A 20406-nucleotide genomic window follows, 5' to 3' on the forward strand; every position below is an offset into this window, starting at 1 on the left:
CCAATCAGCTGGCAGCTGGAAGTTTGCTGGGGCCACAGTGAGCCAATCAGCTGGAAGTTTGCTGGGGCCCCTTCTGCTGTGGCTCTCAACACAGGGATCTGAACTGAAGAGGGAAACAACTGGACTGTAGAAAGAGGTGACTGGAAGCTTTGGTTCCCAAGTCTGGCCACAGGAACAATAAGAGGTAAATTCCTGCCAGTGTTGAGAGCTTGCTACCCCCATTTGCCTGACTGGGGCCAATCAAAGCCCATAGTCTGTCGAGGAATGGACAAACACTGAAAATGCTAGTTCTCTCCTCCCTGTGATATATATCTAAGTGCAAAAAAGGCTACCATTTGTGGCTTTATCCTCTTAAAATCCTAGGAAATCGTGCCTGTTTTCAGCAAAAGAGAAAAAAACCCAAAAATAAACCATGGCACAAACTTGAGATTCTTAGCCTTTCTTTAGAATTTTATGTGTTCTATTTTTAGTGTCCTTCTTTTAAAGGGTAGGGTTCAAATCTCATAAGCTGAGTGAGGGCTTGGGTTGTCTGCACCAGTAGGGCTAGTAGCACAAGTCCATGCCGGCGTCTCAGTTGAGATCAGTGTAGGGTTAAGTCACAGTAATTCAGAGGCCATCACAGCACTGTGGAAAAGGGAAACTCCACTTCTTACCTCCTTTGGATTTTACAAGTAATGTTTTATTAAAGTTTTGTCTTAGAAAAAAAATCAAAAGGCAAAAACTACCATACCAGCCTTGGAAATGTACCCTTTTTTTTTTTTTTTTGGGTACTGGGGATTGAACTCAGAGGTCACTGAGCCACATCCTCAGTCTATTTTGTATTTTATTTAGAGACAGGGTCTCACTGAGATGCTTAGCACCTCACTTTTGCTGAGGCTGGCTTTGGTGCTGCTTGTTTTAAATAGTACACCTGGGCCAATTTTTCAAATCATTTTTCATGTTTTTGGTCCTAATCTTTATAATATGTCCTCTGTCTAGGACCAGGGTACATGCATTGCTTTTCAACTTTCCTCTCACATTTGTGACCTTGTCCTGGAGTCAAAGGAGGCTAAGTTACTATTCGTAAGCACTGTTAAAAAACATGAAAAGTATATTCCAGTTCCTTTTCTGGTCAAAATATGCTCCCAACTTCTTTCCTTGCTTGTAATGCATTAAAAACTAAGCGCAATGAGGAAGTCTGTTTATTTTCTGTATCATAGGCTCTAAAGGGGCTCTTTTATGTTAACATGGTATAATGTCAATAAAAATATCAATATCAAATACCCTTAGATATAAAAGATAGCAAGTTTTAAAACTATACTGTATGCTGCTATTAAAAGCAATAATCTTTAGACAGATATTTTAAATAAAAAGCATAAATCACAAAACCTTATACCCAAAAAAATGTTAAAAATTTAGGTGTTGTTAAAATAACAGGAAACTAAGAAAGTTGTTTTACTCTTGTGTTACAAGCGAGGACTGTGAACTTTTAATTTAAAAAGACTGAGCACTATCTGAATGTAATACAAATTAGAATAAACTAAAGCTGGGGATTTCCCAATGATTTTATTGAGGTAACTTTTCCCAGTTTTATACATATATGCATTTATATATATTTAGGAAAGCTAAACAATGTCCTAAGGCACTTGGAATTGTGCACAGCAAAGTATTCTACTATATTATACCACTAGATAGAGCGAAATTTTGCTTTTTAAATAACACAAACACCAATATGGAATAAAAAAGATAATACATAGTTTATCTTTCAGGTTACAATAGTGGAATACATATACATATGTGTGTATACTTGTAGATATTTATACCCACATACTATAATACAGTACAGATTAAGAAAAATGACAAAAAAGAGAAACTGTCATGTTAATCAGTATACAGTTCCAGTTATTTACACTCACAGATATTACATCTGTGTAATAGGTGGACAAGATCACTCACTGGAAATCAGGAACCATTCAATTAGTCTGATAATGATCACAGTTTACCATTCTTTCAACTTTAACTGAAGTTTGAAATAACAAAGAATGCAGATAGCCCTGTATTTCAAAATCACCATACATAGGAAAAAAAATGACTAGTTTGAATTTTTAGTAGGTATTTCACTGGTGACATTGGTACAGAAACTTTTTAACACACTGGCACATTTCTAAGCCATGGAAGAAATATTAAAACATGAAAAAGAAAAATTAGTGCTGATATTTTAAGTGATGAAAGTGGTTTGACCCTTGACTCAGTCTGGTTCTTTTTGAATGCTAATTAGCACTGCAGTGGCAATTTCTTGTGCAGAAGCTCTCCAAGCAATGTAATAATATAGCCAAACTATAACATCATCCAGTAAGGGAGAAGCCCCCCAGATTGGCAAGTGGCACAAATATTATTGGCATTTTAATATACCATAAAATTGACCTGAGGGTGGAGTGGCAATCGGCCTCATTTACTCCTTTCAATTTATTCTTAAAAAAGAAAAAATACTGCTATTAAAAAAGATAACAATTCCTAAGCACCATCTATACATTTTCAAAATAACCAACTCTGAGTTGCTCGGCCTCAAAATATTTTTGGAGTTTTACTATTTTAAAAAATTATAGTGGCTAAATTAATTCCATTCTCCAAGCCACAATTCACTGGAATAATTTCAATACATTAACCATTCAGTTTTGGTGTTAAAAAGCGACAAAGAGCATAAATGTGTTTCTGTATTGTTTGGTGCAGATTAATAACATCTCACCCAGGTAAAAGGAGGTTTGTGTGTGACCATTGCTGCAGTTGAACTACAGGCATGCAATCCACAGTTAATCCACATTTCCATCATAATGAGCACTCACAGACCTTGTTAGAAGAGCTGAACCATGTGACTATTTATACAGGGGAATAGAAGCATTTGCATGTGCATTAAATGCTTCCTTAACAGGAAAAAGAAGAGACTCTTTTGGAACTCATGGGATGTAACATTACCATGTGAAATCTGATGGTGACTTCCAAAGACCCCCTGCTTTGTTTATGTGGACTGTTAAGAGTCACTGTGTTTGTGTTTAACTCTTGTGACAATCCTCACAACACTGAAAGAACTATGTCCAACAGTGTAGTTTTGGAGTAAAAATTGTGAGGGGAGAAAGCTCGCTTCATGTAAAATCTCTCCCTTAAGTACACACAGGGATCAGGCCAAGTTACCATGCCCACTGCACACAGAATTGCCAAGGCTGCTGGGAAACTCCTGTCTGAAGAAATGGGTAAATTAAAGCTGAATGGAAGTAGAAGGCTTGAGAAATGAATGGGCCCAAAGAAACACAAGGCAGCAGAGACAATGTTTTGGGGATAGGCACTTCTGCCTGTGTGTTCTCAATTATGTTCAAGTGGGGGAGGTACCACCCTATGAGGGCATCTGAGCTGGGGGAGAGCTTGTTACTTGGCGTTTTACACTGACTGGGAACACTACTGGCATTTTGTCAGCAGGGGACTGGGATGTTAAAACACCTTGCAAGGTGTGGGACATTTCTGTGTAACAGAGAATTGCCCAAATCTAAATGACTACAACATCCCCATGGAGAAACATCAATTGACAAAGGTTGTCTCCTATGTGCAGCTGTGTGAGCAATGCCACAAACTAAATGACATTTTGTGTGTGTGTGTGTGTGTGTGTGTGTGTGTGTGTGTGTGTGTGTATGCGTGCAGGAAACCCTAGCATCGCTAAACATGGCCCTTCTTCTAGGGTCATCTTTAGGAAGGAATAGCTGCCACAGAAATCTTCATTTCTTTGCCAGAAATCTTACAATGTATGCAATGGGATTTCTTAATTTGGGAGGATTCTGATTTCAAAACAGTGCCCACAGATGTGGCTTATTTTCAGCTGCTTTCTCGAAATGCTAATGATGGTTCACATTTTCAAACAGATCTTAAACTTAATAACTACAAAAAGTAAAAGAAGGTGAAAATGAGAATGGTTTGGGGGTTCCTTTCTTGGTCCCTAGTACCCTTTGGCCACTGCCTGCCTTTCTAGTAAAGCCTAAATTTCCTCTTTGGAATTTGAGTTTGAATTATCTAGGGATGTGCTTTTTCTCAGGAAGATGCTCCTATTAACATGATTACTTTACTGTTATCTTTTCCTCTAGCACATATTTGAATTCCAGAAGTTTGTTCTGCTTTGTCAAGTAAAACAATATAGTATCTCCTACCAGACAGTACAGATCAAAGACTTGCTAGTGAAAGATTAACCATTCTAAGGGCTAAGGGAGAATATTGCAAACAAATTGTGTCTAAGTGGTTCCTTAATGCTCACAACATATTCTAATGCTGTGAAGAAATAATGATCTCAATATACTTTCATGAGTAAGGACAGACTTCATATACTGGAATTCAGGAATGCTTGAATAGTTATGCCACACTGATGAGAATGACATAGTCAATATATCTTGTATTTGTTTAAATATACCTTACCTACTATAAGGGAAGTTTCTTACTTTGTATGAAATATGCTGCTAGGACCATAAACATTTTTGAGTGAGAGAGAAAGGAAAGAAAGTTTTCACTGTTTAAATGACATACTACTATGTGGTATGCCTTTTCCTTTTGTGAATTAAGTTTTACAAGTTGTGTCTGACTCTATGAAGTATAAGTAAAATGCATGTTATATGTTTGTGTGGTATGTATCAGGATATGCAGTGTTAATGCCATTTTTTTCCCCTTTCAAGTGTAAGGTAGTGTTTTTGGGTTGTCATTGTTGTTTGGTATTGGGGACTGAACCCAGACCTTATGCATAATAGGCAAGCGCTCTTACACTGAGCTATATCCCTATCCTTTTCATTTTTTATCTTGAGATAGGGTCTCACCAAGGGTTCAAGGCTGGCCTTAAACTTAGGATCCTTCTGCCCAGCCTCCTGAATACCTGAGATTACAGGTGTGCACTACGGTGCCCAGATTTTTTTTTTCTCCTTTTAATGTGCTAGTACAGCACTGAAATAACTGCAGGATGTACAACCTGACTGATGGTTTTAAGGACTCATGAGTCATTTCAATAATTGGTGATTTCTGAAGAGTATATTCAATCCTTCTATTTTCTTAAGCTGATTTTTTTACTTAAATTTCTGAACTCCAGGCTAGGGACCCAGCTTAGTGGTAGAACACTTGCCTAGCTGGGTTTGATGCCCAGCACTAGAAAAGAAAAAAAAAAAAAAGAAGTTTAGAACTTTCTACTAACAGAATGTTTAATGACATTAGAGAAAGATAAGTAACTACACTCATTCTGCTAATAAGAGATACAAAGATGCAACCAGAAAATCAGTTTTTCTGGGTAAGTCAGAGAAATAGATGTGTTGGTTTTTTTCTCTAATTAAACAGCTATTCAAAATGTCCAAGATAGGTTCTCTTAACTACTGTAGATTTCAGTTAAATAATTCAAGGAATTAGCATAAAGATAGATTACAGCTAATGTTAAAAAAAATGCAAAACCCTTCTCTTACACAGGAAATTATCAAGTAAGCTGCCTTAAATGCATGTTCATCACAAGAGAACCATTTTTTCCAGGTTGATTGGTAATGACCATGAGGACGTTGATAAAGTTCATTTAGCATTTTCTTACCACCTTAATATTATTTTCCCCCTATTTTTTTTTTTTTTTTAAAGATGGAATGGTCACTTTGGTTTTCACATTCTAATTCTTTCCTTCCTAGAGGTGGGTTTGTTTTCTTCTTTAATCATATATCAAGAATCCAGGAAAAGTCACTCACTTGTCCTTTGTTAGCCTATTGTCACACTTCAGTGAAAACCTGGAACTGTGTTATAGCAGCAACAAAGGAAGAAATTACAGGGGTTGGGGATGTAGCTCAGTGGTAGAAGGTGCTTAGCATGCACAAGGCCTGGGTTTGATTCCCCAGCACCAAAAAAGAAAACCAATTCCCACACACATTTATTTTCTTTATAGAGTAGAAATATAGTGGTTAGACTGCAGAAATGCTGGTAGTGGGCAGAGGCATAATTACAGGTAGGATGACCCAGGCCTTTGCATTCTTGTAGGCCTGCTGGGCAGGAGACCCTTGCATGGGCTGCTGGTGGGAGATATGCAGTTGTGCCTTTAAAAATTAACCAAGAAAATAAAGCTTCATTCTGCGAAATACAGCTCAGCACATAATCCTTTAATTCCTTCCATAGCTTTTTATTTAGCGGATCCTGCTAATGAAATAATTGGTGGTTCTAGTCACTTAAATATTAGACTAGCAGTGGTTAATTTTATTATTTACTTTCAAATTTCTCTCTGATAAAATTTTCTCTGAATGTATTAGTTAGTATGAAAAAAAAGTGTGGGTACTTCATAAATCTGATTTAATTACACAAGGAAAATTACTGAATTACTTACTGCCCAGTTTTTCACTTTGGTCCTGGGTGAATCTCATTTTAAAATAAAAGAATTACATTTTATGTATCACTAATGGTTAAAAAGAAAAGTTCCTTCCATAAACTCAATAGGAACTTTCTCTGACATGTATCTTGAGTGCTAAATCAGTGATGTCTTTACATTTAACATTATATAAGACCTTGTAATTAGAAATTTAAAAAAATACTCAAAGATTATAAGCATAGAAAAAGAAAAGGAACATTATACTCTCTGGTATTTTTTTTCCAAGTCACTAAAATGCTAATAAGATAAAATAAAGAAAAAGATAACTTAGAAAAAAAATGAGATCAAAATTAACTTTTATGGCTGGATTGAAACCTTATAAACAGACAAGGGCTTAGGATGTAGCTCAGTGGTAGATCATTTGCTTAACATGTGCAAGGCCCTGGGTTTGATCCCCCAGCACTGTAGAACAACAGAGCAGACAATACCATAGCCAGATATAGAGCCCCAGATTTGGAGATGCAGAAACATTTTTTTCAAAGCAAGGTATGTCTTATTCTATTAGTGAAATGACAGTGCTATGGAAAGCAGACTTATTTTATTAATGCACATAGCTGACTTCAGCAAGAGGTACATTAATGCTGGTTACTCTTCTTATTTATAAAATGGTCCTGGCTTTTTATAGTACGGCAACTAGGGTCAATATTTTAAAATTTTAAAATAAATTACCCAATTTCAAGTGGTTCTTTAAAATGTCAAGGAATGGTAGGATCAAAATTTATCCAGCACATGAAATGCTTACTTTGGAGTTGAAATTGAAAATTACACTCTTCCACATTTTGAACCAGAAACAATTCAGAAAATTCTTCTCATCCATGTTCTAAAGAATAATATATCCTCTAGTTAGGTCTTGCCTTCTTTTTATAGATTTCATGTGATTTTAACAGAAGGGACACAAAACAACTGTGAAAGAACAATTCAGTGCGAGGAGGTATTGACATAAGGTCAATGCATTTGAGGTTAGAAATCATTCTGGGCTTGGGGTTGACTCCATGAAAAAGATCAATTTCATTATAGAGGGTATTTTTTGTTTTATTTTTAAGTGTAAACAATACTGACTGCAGGATCATAGGGAAATCTATGACTTTTACCTCACTGGTCTTCTAGCATTAAAATAAATACTGTTTTTATGGATGCAGTCTGTAGACTCTTGATATACACGATGAGGTTTTCCTCGCACACAACTTAGCAAAAATTTTCTGTTTTCTTTAAGCATTGGGGTATTTTTTTTCATGTGCTTTATTTTATTTATTTTTAAATAGCAGCAACCCATCATTTTCTTTCTTTCTTTCTTTCTTTCTTTTGGTACTAGGGATTGAACTCAGGGGCACTGGACCACTGAGCCACATCCCCAGCCCTGTTTTATATTTTAATTAGAAACAAGGTCTCACTGAGTTGCTTAGCGCCTTACTGTTGCTGAGGCTGGCTTTGAATTCATGATCCTCCATAACTGGTCCTTTGCCTCCTGCTCCAAACTAACAGCAGACAGCACACACTTGCACCCCGCTTACGTTTTAACTTTGGATTCAGGTTTTTAAAAGGGTGTCATGATTGTCAATAGTATCTTCTTTAGAACAAGTATGGTTGCTTGACTCTAGAGATAATCAAGATAGGGAAAGGCCGAAAGAATTATTTCTAAAGCTTGCAACAGATTTATACAGCTGCATTATATCTGACTTTATGTCCAGTCCTGTTATCCTTGTGGAGGGCTGATACACTGATACACTAGGAAAGAAGTATTTAAAAAAAATATTCAAATGTGTATAGCCATGCTACTTAAAGCATGCAACAAAATTTGGGTAAGCATGCTTGGTCAGAGTCAATAGAAATCTCTTGTATTTAAGAAAAAGATGAATGAAAACATTCAGATGTTTCTGGCAACTGGATTCACTGGCACAACATAAAATAATGGTACTACAGTGTACCAACTTAATGGTGAAACAAGAGTATTCTAGAATCAAGTCTTTAAGGAATCCACATTGGTCGATTAGATTCCCAAATCCCTTAGTAAGTTCTCAGCTACCAAATGCCTATTTCGAAAATACAAATATGCTTCAATTTTCTCTCTTCTTCATTAACATAATGAAGTATTTTTCTGCTTTTTTTTTTTCTGATTTTCAACTCCCACCCCTTTCTGGTGCCCAGCAATTCCAATCTCCATTTTTCTTTAACCCGCATGTGTAACAACATTTGGCTTTCTGGTAGGGAGTCAGCGATTGTCTTCTGCTCATCTTCTGTGATTTCAACTCCTGATGAAGAACAGTGGATGTAACCACAGTGCGCCTTACCATCAATACACATTCTGGGCAGCAAGGCTCACTGTGTCCCTGCTTGCTTGTTGGCCCATCTTGGCTGTACAGGTGAGGAGCACTTTTGATCAAAGCTGAGTCACACGTCTCCTTCACCACAGGTTCAACGGAAACACACACACTCAAATCTCAGTGCAATATCAGGTTTTCAGGAAGAAGGGCTTCCCCAAAAGACAATCCATTACTGTTTCCAAATAGTTCCGCACTTCCTTATGGACGATGAAACCTGGAGGAAGAAAGGTAATTGTGAGTCTGTGGTGGCCCAGGCGCACTCTACCTGGGTGGAACTGAGGGCAGCAATGTTCACAATGAAAACCAGGTAGCTCTAAGTGTCCCACAGCTGAATACTATCACAATGTTGGAAAACAGAGACAATCCCTGTGTAAAAGATGGTAGTTATATCATTCAGGTCACAGAGCAATTAAGGCATAAAACATCACCATCCTTGATGGGGACATTCTAACCCATAGGAAACAGAATGAGATGTGTCATAAAACGATTTGGTTACACCTGGTCTGTAGTAACAAAGGAAGACTTCAGTCACTATTTCTTTAGCTTCTGCCTCTCATCAGCTCCTGTAGGTGACTCCAAATCCACTTTCCATACCTGAATTTCCAAATGCCTACTGGGCATTCCCACCCAGATGGTCCAGAGTAACAACATGTCAAGCATGTCTGCAGCTACACAAAGTTTTTCCTGTTAACCTGCCTTTGCACTTTCTATCTTGTTTAATGTTCTACTTTTTTAAGTATTTTTAGCCTAGAAACCTCAGCTTTGCAATTCATTCCTCTCCTTCACCCGGCCCTGCCCATCAGTCACTAAGCCCGTCTATGAATTATGAAAGCCCTGGCCATCTTTGGCTGGCACCACTTTAGTGGTCAGCTTGCTGGTCAGCCAGCAGCTTCATTTCCCTCCATGCAAATTTCTGAACATTCCTGCATTTTTGTAGACCTGTACTTTCTCGAACATGCTGTTCCTATTACCGCAACTCCTTCCCTTCATGTCCAATCTGTTTTCATTGTCAAGATCAAGGTCAAAAGCCATCTTCTCCATAAAGTCTTATCTATCCAGCCCTTCAGACTAGTTCTGGGATTCACATTTATGCAACTCTACTTGGCAATGTCCCATTTATTATAATCTCGTGCTCATCTACCCTGTTGAACGAGTCTTTTAACTGGTTTTCCTGTCCAGGCTCTCCCCATCAAACCCTGTCACTGTCACTAGCATTATCGTTATGAAATATTGATCCCACTATTCTAGTTTATTTATTTATTTTTTTGTCATAAGAATTACATTATTCCTCCTTCTCTACAAAATAAAATTTAAATTTCTTGGACTGGTGATCAAGGCCTTTTAGAATGTGGCCCAACCCATGTTTCTAGCTAGATCTCTCTTTATTACTATTCCCCAATGTGCTCAGTTCTAATCTTTTGCCCCCAAATGCTCTTGTGCTCGTGTTCTTTCCTCCACCCTCATCTTTCTTCCCATCTCTGCTTTGTATGATCTCACTCTCTGAGGTTCCCAATTTCCCTTTCCTCCACTTCTCAGGGAGGCACGAATCACTCTCTCTTCTGTGCTCCTATGACCTTTGGTTTGTGCCAATTATTTATCATGAGGAGGTCCTTGTGCAGGAGGGCCTGTGCTAAAGGGCCATGGGAAATGAGCAGAGGACTATTTTCATTTGCTTTTATATTCACCATCTGGCATTTGGTATATCTTTTTTTTGGCGGCGGGGGGGCGGGGGTTACACAGGATTGAACTCAGTGACACTCAACCACTGAGCCACAGCCCCAGCCCTATTTTGTATTTGATTTAGAGACAGGGTCTCACTGAGTTGCTTAATGCCTCACTTTTGCTGAGGCTGGCCTTGAACTCATGATCCTCGTGCCTCAGCCTCCTGAGCCCCTGGGATTACAGGCATGTGCCACGGAGCCTGGCTATGGTGTATCTTAATATAAGCTGTTATTTTGATCAGACGAGATCGGGCGCGTTCAGGGTGGTATGGCCGTAGACCACGCTGTTATTTTGAATCAAAGCACTAAGAAATGAAAAAATAAAGACATAAGAAGAAGTACAAACAAGACTGGCTGTGGTTGATAACTGGAGAAGCTGCCTTGTGGATGCATGGGACGTCTTACACTAATTCAGTATGTTTAACTTCCCAAAAGTCAAAATAAAAACAAGATATGCCAAGCTTTCCCAAACTGGTAAATAAGTTATGGCTGAAGCAGGACTGTGTCCCCTTAGAGTTCAATTTTTAACTCTTCCACTGGCCATGCTGTTGGGCAGATGTGTGACCTCATAAATAGACATTACTAATGTGGTCACCTGGGCTGCCTTTGCTGCCTGGCCATGCATAGTTCCCCGCTCTCAGGAGGTGGGCAATAGGCACCAGCTTTCCCTCTACATCAGCTCACTTCCCCTGGGGTGGCATGCTTTTCTCTTCCCCTCGAAGTGAATAGCTAGCTTCCTCCTGTTGCTTAAATCACAGAACAAGTCTAATTTTTTCAACTGACTCCTTTTTGGGACAATCCACGCTCTCTCCCCCCTTGTCCTTCTCATGGTGTCCTGTTATATTCTCTTCACGGTACTTCAAACTGAAATGTCTGTTTACTTGCTAATGATTTGTCTCTCTCACCAGAATGTAACCAAACCACCTGAGGACAAGGACTTCAAATGATGTATTCTAAATTCCCATGCTCCAAACACAATATAGCTCACTCTGTGTGCTCACTAAGCATTTGTTCAAAGCATAAACAGCTGAACACATCATGGGGGCATTTAGAAAGCCATTTAATAATTCTTCCTTTTGTGTGCATGTGTTGCTGGGGATGGAACCCAAAGTTTTGCAATTGCTAGGCAAGTGCTCTACCACTTAAGCGACACCCCAGCTCCATAGATCACTCAGTCTATAAATACTCTTATATAACTGCAGAGTCAATTGTAAGATCCCCAAACTTAATTATATGCAAATGCATAGTAATCATGATAACCCATCTGACAGAACATTCCAAAGTGCTTTCTGGAAGAGTCAATCACAAGCTAAAGAAAAATACACAAATTCCATACAAAAATTTTAAAAGAGCAAGTGAAAACTTCTTAAATCAAACTTTTTATATAAAATATGAAAGAGAGGCAAAAAATAATAACAATAGCTAACATTTACTATTGCTGGGCACAAATCCAAGTGTCATGCATATGTACATCACCTCATTTAATCCTTAGAATAACCCTATAAGGTAGGGACTCCTGTTCCCTCTTTATACAGGTATAGGAACTGAAGCCCAAAGATGTCAAGTCATTTGCCAAGGGAAGAGAGCTCATAGATGGAGGTGCTAGGCTCCAGGCACTATTCTTTCTTTCTTTTTTTTTTGGAGCGGGGGCGGATACCAGGGATTGAACCTAGGAGTGCTAAACCACTGGGTCGCATCCCCAGCCCTTTTTGGTATTTTACTTAGAGACAGGGTCTCTCTAAGTTGCTTTAGGGCCTTGCTAAATTGCTGAGGCTGGTTTTGAACTTGCAATCCTCCTGCCTCAGCCTCCTGAGTCACTGGAATTATAGGCATGTGCCACCGCATCCAGACTCTATGAAAGTACAGATTAAAATATACTCCAATCTGAATTTTCATTCAAAAGAGGGAATGTTTTTAGTGCTCTCTGGATAGAGTAGAATAGAAAGGCAACTAATTGGATTTCTACATCTACCAAGTTTTTTTTTTTTTTATTGTTGGTTGTTCAAAACATTACATAGTTCTTGATATATCATATTTCACACTTTGATTCAAGTGGGTTATGAACTCCCATTTTTACCCCGTATACAGATTGCAGAATCACATCAGTTACACTTCCATTGATTTATATATTGCCATACTAGTGTCTGTTGTATTCTGCTGCCTTTCCTATCCTTTCCTATCCCCCCTCCCCTCCCCTCCCCTCCCCTCTTCTCTCTCTACCCCCTCTACTGTAGTTCATTTCTCCCCCTTGTATTATTTTTCCCTTTCCCCTTGCTTCCTCTTGTATGTAATTTTGTATAACCCAGAGGGTCTCCTTCCATTTCCATGCAATTTCCCTTCTCTCTCCCTTTCCCTCCCACCTCTCATCCCTGTTTAATGTTAATCTTCTTCTCATGCTCTTCGTCCCTACTCTGTTCTTAGTTACTCTCCTTATATCAAAGAAGACATTTGGCATTTGTTTTTTAGGGATTGGCTGGCTTCCCTTAGCATAATCTGCTCTAATGCCATCCATTTCCCTCCAAATTCTATGATTTTGTGATTTTTTAATGCAGAGTAATACTCCATTGTGTATAAATGCCACATTTTTTTTTTATCCATTCGTCTATTGAAGGGCATCTAGGTTGGTTCCACAGTCTTGCTATTGTGAATTGTGCTGCTATGAACATCGATGTAGCAGGGTCCCTGTAGCATGCTCTTTTTAGGTCTTTAGGGAATAGACCGAGAAGGGGACTAGCTGGGTCAAATGGTGGTTCCATTCCCAGCTTTCCAAGAAATCTCCATACTGCTTTCCAGATTGGCTGCACCAATTTGCAGTCCCACCAACAATGAACAAGTGTACCCTTTTCCCCACATCCTCGCCAGCACTTGTTGCTGTTTGACTTCACAATGGCTGCCAATCTTACTGGAGTGAGATGGTATCTTAGGGTGGTTTTGATTTGCATTTCTCTGACTGCTAGAGATGGTGAGCATTTTTTCATGTACTTGTTGATTGATTGTATGTCCTCCTCTGAGAAGTGTCTGTTCAGGTCCTTGGCCCATTTGTTGATTGGGTTATTTGTTATCTTATTGTCTAATTTTTTGAGTTCTTTGTATACTCTGGATATTAGGGCTCTATCTGAAGTGTGAGGAGTAAAGATTTGTTCACAGGATGTAGGCTCCCTATTTACCTCTCTTATTGTTTCTACCACCCTGAACGCACCTGATCTCGTCTACCAAGTTTTGATCAATTTTGTCAGAGAAAAATCCTTTTATCCATTTCCACCCTACACTTTGTTACAATTATCTCAAAAACATCCACCTTTCTCCACAAAGGGGAATCAATGGAAATGGGCTATTCTCCAACTTTTTATAGTAACTGGAGAAGCAAATTCAGCCTGATCCTGGGGTTGAAACCAGCAGTATCCCCTCCCCTCCCTCTGAGGAAGACATACTGGCATTGTCTATGCCACATGAAGAGCAGGAGCCCTGGGAGCCCTGGGAGCCCTGGGAGCCCTGGCACACAAGATAAATTGTACTTCTAGGATCCTCATCCTGGGAGCCATCAGCCTCTCTTTTTAATGTTCTCCTTTAGGAATTAAATAAAAGCTCATCTAATTTAGCCCTCTCCAATTTTGCTCGCCTTTGCACACCAAACATTCCACAATGTCCCCATCTTCAAATGTTCTTTGGTCCTGGATTCAAAGGATAAGTGGGACAAAGGACATAAACTGTTTTCTCTTCCCATCCCATTGGTGACGTCTTTGGGATGAAGAAGTAAGCAAAGAATTAGATTGGGAAATCAAGCAAGTAGTCAGTGGACTGGGAAGAGATAATCTTCTAAAGCCCAGCATTTTCCTGAAAAGTATCCTGCTTTTAGATTTCCAAACCTAGCAAGGACATTATCACACTTTTTTTTTTTTTCTTTTCCTGCAGACACCGTTTGCCCAGGAACTGCAGTAGATAATGAGCTCTACAGCCTGGGTTGCGTGGAAAGATGACACCAGCAGTCTCAAGGGCTGGCTCAGAGAAGGAGGTGAGCAACCAACACTGTGAATGCAATAAGATGCCGACAAAACCCAGGGGCAGAGCTGCAGCCTCTTATATAGATTGTCCAGATTTGGTAAAACAAATAACTCATGTCTTCTCTGTCTGATCAGAAAAAGCATAATCATATCCTGTTAAATTAAGTACCGTATCTTCAAATTCAGCTCTAAAATTCATGGTTAGAGGTAATGGAAATGCAAACTATCCTTAAGTGTGTTCCAGCTCAGCAGTTTGCATTCATTTAAAAATATAAGTTCAGCTTTACCTCCTGAGAAGTTTGCCTGTCTGACAGAATGACAGTTTTGGCTTTAGGCTTCAAGTTGGTGGAGCAATAAATAGATTTACTGTGCCCTAAGGACACTTAAGCTTTTTGTCCACCCTCTTTTCAATACTTTTCTGAGACTCAATTTTGAACTTATCTATATTTTCTTCTTCCTTTTAATACTGCAATACATTTTTCTTATTTTCATACTGTTGTGATGGAAAAGATATTTTTAAATCATGGAATTCAGATAAGGATAATGATTTCCCTAAAGATGGTTCCTCTAAAACTTAATTTTAAAAAATTTACTCATCTTCCTGTAAATTCATTTGGGCACTATAAAAACAGAATCACTCCCAAATGTAAACATATTACATCACCATATTTCCCTATTTGATATATGCTAAATCCTGAATAATCAATCACTTATCTATCTATCTATTTATTTATTTATTTTTGCCATGCTGGGAATGGAACCCAGGACCTCACTCATGCCAATCAAGGGCTCCCCCACAGGGCTACCTCCCCAGGACTCCCTCCCTCTGTCTTCAATACTTTCACTGTTATGCCATGTACACATATAGAAACCAAATGAAGAGGCCCTCCTAAACCACAGCTCCTGTTCCATCTGAGAGGTCACACCACATAGTGGTCAGACTCTTCTTTAGTCCAGAGACAGCCCTCTCATTCCTCTGTGGAGGACCCCTCAACAAATTTTAATTGCAGTCCTAAGTACAGTTGCTGCATTGTCACAATTCCATAAACTAGGCTTATCCAGCAGCTGAAAGAGTGGTTTACTTTATCTGTAAATCCACATAGGATGGAAATACCTACAGAAAAAAGAAAATAAGATAATTGCCTTAAACTACACATATATGTATATGGGTCCAACTGTCGTACATTAGAAATATTTGAAAAATAGAGAAAAGTCAAAATCCCCACAATTCTATAATAAACCATGAAGAATTTTGGATGTCATTTTCTAATATTTTTCTGTGCACCTTAATTAAATATACTGCTGTTAAATATGCATTTAGTCAATATCTTGACTTTCCCGCTTGATGTGATGCAATGACCTCTGGAGACCTACTGTAACTCTAAGAGCTTCAACTCAATGATTCCAAGTCTGTGATAATTCCCTTAATATAATAAGCAAATAACTGATAAGATGATCATGTGTGTAAATATTTCAAAGTACTTTACATACTCTAAAATATTATTTATAAAATTAAAGTATTTTTTAAAGTGATACTCTCTCGAGTTTCAATCTGAAACCTACTAATTCATAAAGATTTGGAAAACAGGCTATCCAGAAGAAGACAAAAATTCCTCATCATCTTACCACTCAGCTATAATCATTTAAAAATTCAGTTTTTAAGTAAAATTTGACCTTTCATGCAGTTTGTCTTAATAATTTATGGAATTATTTTATATTGTAGAAAGTCCATTTACTATGGAAAGGGCAATAGTGGCCTTTAAAAAATGCAATGATGGTGGTCTCTTTAAAAAATGCAACGACCCTATCTGATAAATAGCCCTCTGTTCAAGTGCATTTTGGGGTTTTGAGCAGAAGACTGAAAGGCCAGCTGGGGGTTAGAATGTCCAGGATGTGACCAGATAAGCAGCAACCTGAGGTTCTAGCTTGGTACCTATCAGTCCTCAGGACGAATTCTGTGGGGAGCACCTGAGCCTATTCTTGCTGCAAGGTCTTCCATACATTTCAATTCCAGGGAGTGCTGGGGAAATTATGTCAAAGAGCACCACAATTCTTCATCAAGACAGATCAAACATGCCACAGCATGTTTTCTAAGCTTAGAATCTCAGAGGTGTCTTTTCCATGCACTGACCTCAGCGGGACAGTCACAATTAATATTAGTGCCAGCCCAGTATTCAAGACAAGCCACCATGATGAGATCCTCACCTACAGAAATGAGGACTTGGGGAATGAACCTTTAGTTTTTCTTTTAAGAGTTTTTGACAAGGTAAGACATTCTCACATTTCAAAAACTGAAAGGTTCCAAAGGGTAAGTAGTGGGAAGTCTCCCTTCCATGCCTGCCCCCAATCACCAGGTCTCCTCCTGGGAGGCAAGCAGTGCTATCAGCTTTTTGTGTATCTTTCCAAAGATACAGAAACAAAGAAAGCTATATATGGGAATGGATCCATCCAGTGCTCCTTGGTACATCGATATGTGGGAGCTGTCACTGGATGCGAGGTGCGTGAGCAGAAGCAGCAGAGCTGTCTCAACCCATTTATTAACTACCTCAAATCTGCAGGGAGCACAGAGATTTAGGTTTTGAAGGGAAGGCTTACTTGGTATGAAGAGATAAATTCTGGCACTAATTAGAAGAAAGAAGAGCTGCTGGGTATCTAGGTTGCATTTAAAGGCTAGGTAATGATTCATAGTGTGTTTATACCCCCCAAGGGTGGCTGGTGCTAAGAGAAGTACTGTTTTTTACATGAGCAATTTTCTAAATGTAAAAGATTACCATATTTTTGTATTATTTTGGTTAGAAACAGCAGCATTTCCCTCAATGTTTTTCTCTTAAAAGAAATACTGAAAACAACTTGAAAACAATAAGCACGATTTTTGTCTTTAAAGCCAGAAATATTTCCCGGCTGGAAATGCAGTTCTAATGATGTCATATAAATTAATGGAAAAATAGCAGTAGACATTCGCTCTACTGCCAAGTTTTGAAGACTACTTAAGCAAGGCATATTTATTTTAGTGATATGAATATTTATTTTTTCCTTATCTGGAAAGACATTTTAAAGAGTGTTAATCAATATTTTTTCTGGAAATCTTTTAAAGTTTACCTTTGACATCAGCTGTTATCCCCCCAAAGCCTATCTACTTACATCTATTAATATTAGCTTAAACACTAAGGATGTCAACAGTCTATTTTATTAACAACAAACATATTCTAAATTTCCCTAAGTGAGTAAATATAGAGAAATAGCCAACAAATTTATTTATTTATTTATTTAGGTACTGGGGATTGACCCAGGGGCACTTAACTACTGAACCACATCCCCAGATGGTTTTATTTTTATTTTGAGTCAGGGTCTTGCTAAGTTGCTTGGGGCCTCGCTAAGATGCTGAGGCTGGCTTTGAACTCATAATCCTCCTGCCTCGGCTTCCTGAGCTACTGGAATTACAGATGTGTGCCACTGCGCTGAGCAGCCAATAGGATTGTGAAGGTGAAAAAAATATCCCATCAGCTATAAAAACACTACCAATCTATGCTCATTAAACAGAGTGACACAGTAGAAATGGACAAATAGCTCATCAGAACATAATAAGAAACTCAGAAATTGACCAATGTATGCATTATAAAAAAGGATTTCACATCCAGGGGGAGATTAATGGCATGGAAACAACACATTATTGACTCAGAAAACAGTAAAGTTGGTTTACTCTCTTGAATCAAAACATAAAAAATCACATAATAAGTTGAAACAAGTGGTTTTATAATCTTTGTTTCCTTCCACAAGACAATCAATGAAGTAAAAAGTAACAGGAAAGATATGAATATGCAAAAATTAAAACAAAAATCATTTAAAAATTCTCAAGGTTAACAACAGATTGGAGAAAAATACCATGGCATATATAACCAAGGGCCAATATCTATAATATCTAAGTGGATTTTACTAATTCACATAAAAAAGACAATCCCCCCAAACTGGCCAAACATTTTGAATAAGCAAATCAAAAATAAAATGTTCAGTAAACATAAGTAAAGATGCCCAGTCTCATAGAAATCAATGAAACAGAACATTATTGTTTATCCTTTAGAATATAAATCTCCCAACCACTCCCCAAATGCTGACAAGGGTGAGTAAGCAGCTTGGCATGCTCAGCAACTGTGGGTCAGGGAGAAAACAGAATAGTATCTTTCAAAAATGTAGAAAGGAAGGAAGGAAGGAAGGAAGGAAGGAGGGAGGGAGGAAAGAAGGAAGGAAGGAAGGAAGGAAGGAAGGAAGGAAAGAAGGAAAGAAAGAGAAAGAAAAATATCCTGAGACTTAGTCAATCTATTAATGGGACTAATACATAAATACTAGCATGTGTACCCAGAAATATATGTGCAAAATCAAGGTAGCAGTGTTTGATAACGAAAAACGGAAACTCCATAAACATCCAATCATATAATTTATTATCCAATCATATAATAATTTATTATCCAATCATATAATTTATTGTACATTATCTATGAGATGCCACAGAGTCATTCAAATGAGTGTGATATATACATCTAGGACTTTCTAGATGCTCTGTTTGTGTGTGAGAGGATACATGTAAGCACATGTATGTATATACACATATACTATTTACGTAGATACACAGAAACATCTACATAGTACCTCAAACCTGTACTAGTGTCCCTGGGGGGAATGGAAGTGAGTCTGGGAAAGGAGTCAAGTGGGGTTTCATTTTTATATGATAAACTTTTGTACTATTTGAATCCTAAATTAATATATTCTTTTTCTACATCAAAATACACATATTAAAAAAGAAATGAGGGGCTGGGGTTGTGGCTCAGTGGCAGAGCACTTGCCTAGCACGTGTAAGGCACTGGGCTCAATTCTCAGCACCGAATATAAATAAATAAAAATAAAGGTCCATTGACAACTAAAAATATATATATATACAAAAAATAAAAAAGAAAAAAGAAATGAACTGGACTTCTCCCAGTATCCTACTTTTGGTATATTTGTTCACAGTGTTTAACAGAACAGGAGCAGAACCTCTTTCAGAATAAACATTTACTTTTCATAAAATGAAAAATCTGTAAAAATGCATTGTTCTTTTAATTTGGTTATCTTTTGCTGTAATTTTTCCTCGTATCATGCTATCAGATGAAAATAAGGTCATCAGATACCATCCTGAATGACAAAGAGTGGGCTAAGAGCAGTCATTGCAGCCCAGGGGTCAGGTCTGAGGGACATGAGCACAAGCCCTTTCCCAGTTACCCGGAGGCCCTAGCCAGCTCAGTGTCACAAAAATATTCCACCCCTTTCTTATGATCAACTTTACTGAGAAGTACATCTTCAGGTGTCTCATTTTAGCATGAATTTTTCCTGACCCCAGAAGTGGGAGGGAGAATGTAAGTCTGGCCGTTACTGGACCAAGAGTAGATTATAAGAGGAGAGAGCCCTCAAAGAGGGAAAACCACACTTCAAGATGGCAGAAGTCCCTGTGTGCAGATACAACCAAACAGGATATAAGAGGAAACAAACAAATAAAGAAGCAATGTCCCTTAGACACACGGGAGTTTCTTCTGTCCATGAGACTAACGTATGGGGAACAGCTGTGGAGGATGTCTATAATAATGGAGGCCACCACGAATTTCATGGAAGGGGTTTGCTATTAAATAACGAGTTCCTACTACTACTTCCTTTACCCAGCACCAAGCTTCCTTTACCCCCACACCACAGGAACCACTGCAGGAACAGGAGCACCATGGCGTATGGCTGCCCTTCAGAGGCTATTTCTAACCTACAGCAGCAGCATTTGTTCTCTGAAAAGACAGAACATGGTCTTCCTTCTGTAAGCATCTGTTCTGGTATCTTTTAACCTTAATTTAATTTAGAGATTTGATTTCTGTGCAAGTTTTTAGGAATACACCTGTTATAGAGAGCAAAGCACATACACCTGGGAGAGAGAAATAAACAGGACACCTGTGGTGAGTGGG

The 20406-nt window shown here is 38.3% G+C and overlaps 1 protein-coding gene across 3 annotated transcripts in view; it reads right to left on the bottom strand.

The window, feature by feature from the left end:
- Window positions 1–1520: 1520 nt before the first annotated feature.
- Phactr2 (phosphatase and actin regulator 2) overlaps window positions 1521–20406 on the bottom strand; it is a 139237-nt gene continuing 120351 nt past the window's right edge. For all 3 annotated transcript variants that reach the window (XM_076858175.2, XM_076858176.2, XM_076858173.2), the window contains one exon: window positions 1521–8923. In XM_076858175.2, the coding sequence (XP_076714290.2) occupies window positions 8908–8923 (16 nt within the window). In that variant the 3' untranslated portion in view covers window positions 1521–8907. The remainder of the gene's footprint in view (window positions 8924–20406) is intronic.

This window comes from Callospermophilus lateralis, chromosome 6 (genome assembly GCF_048772815.1).
Source record: "Callospermophilus lateralis isolate mCalLat2 chromosome 6, mCalLat2.hap1, whole genome shotgun sequence".
NCBI lineage: Eukaryota > Metazoa > Chordata > Mammalia > Rodentia > Sciuridae > Callospermophilus > Callospermophilus lateralis.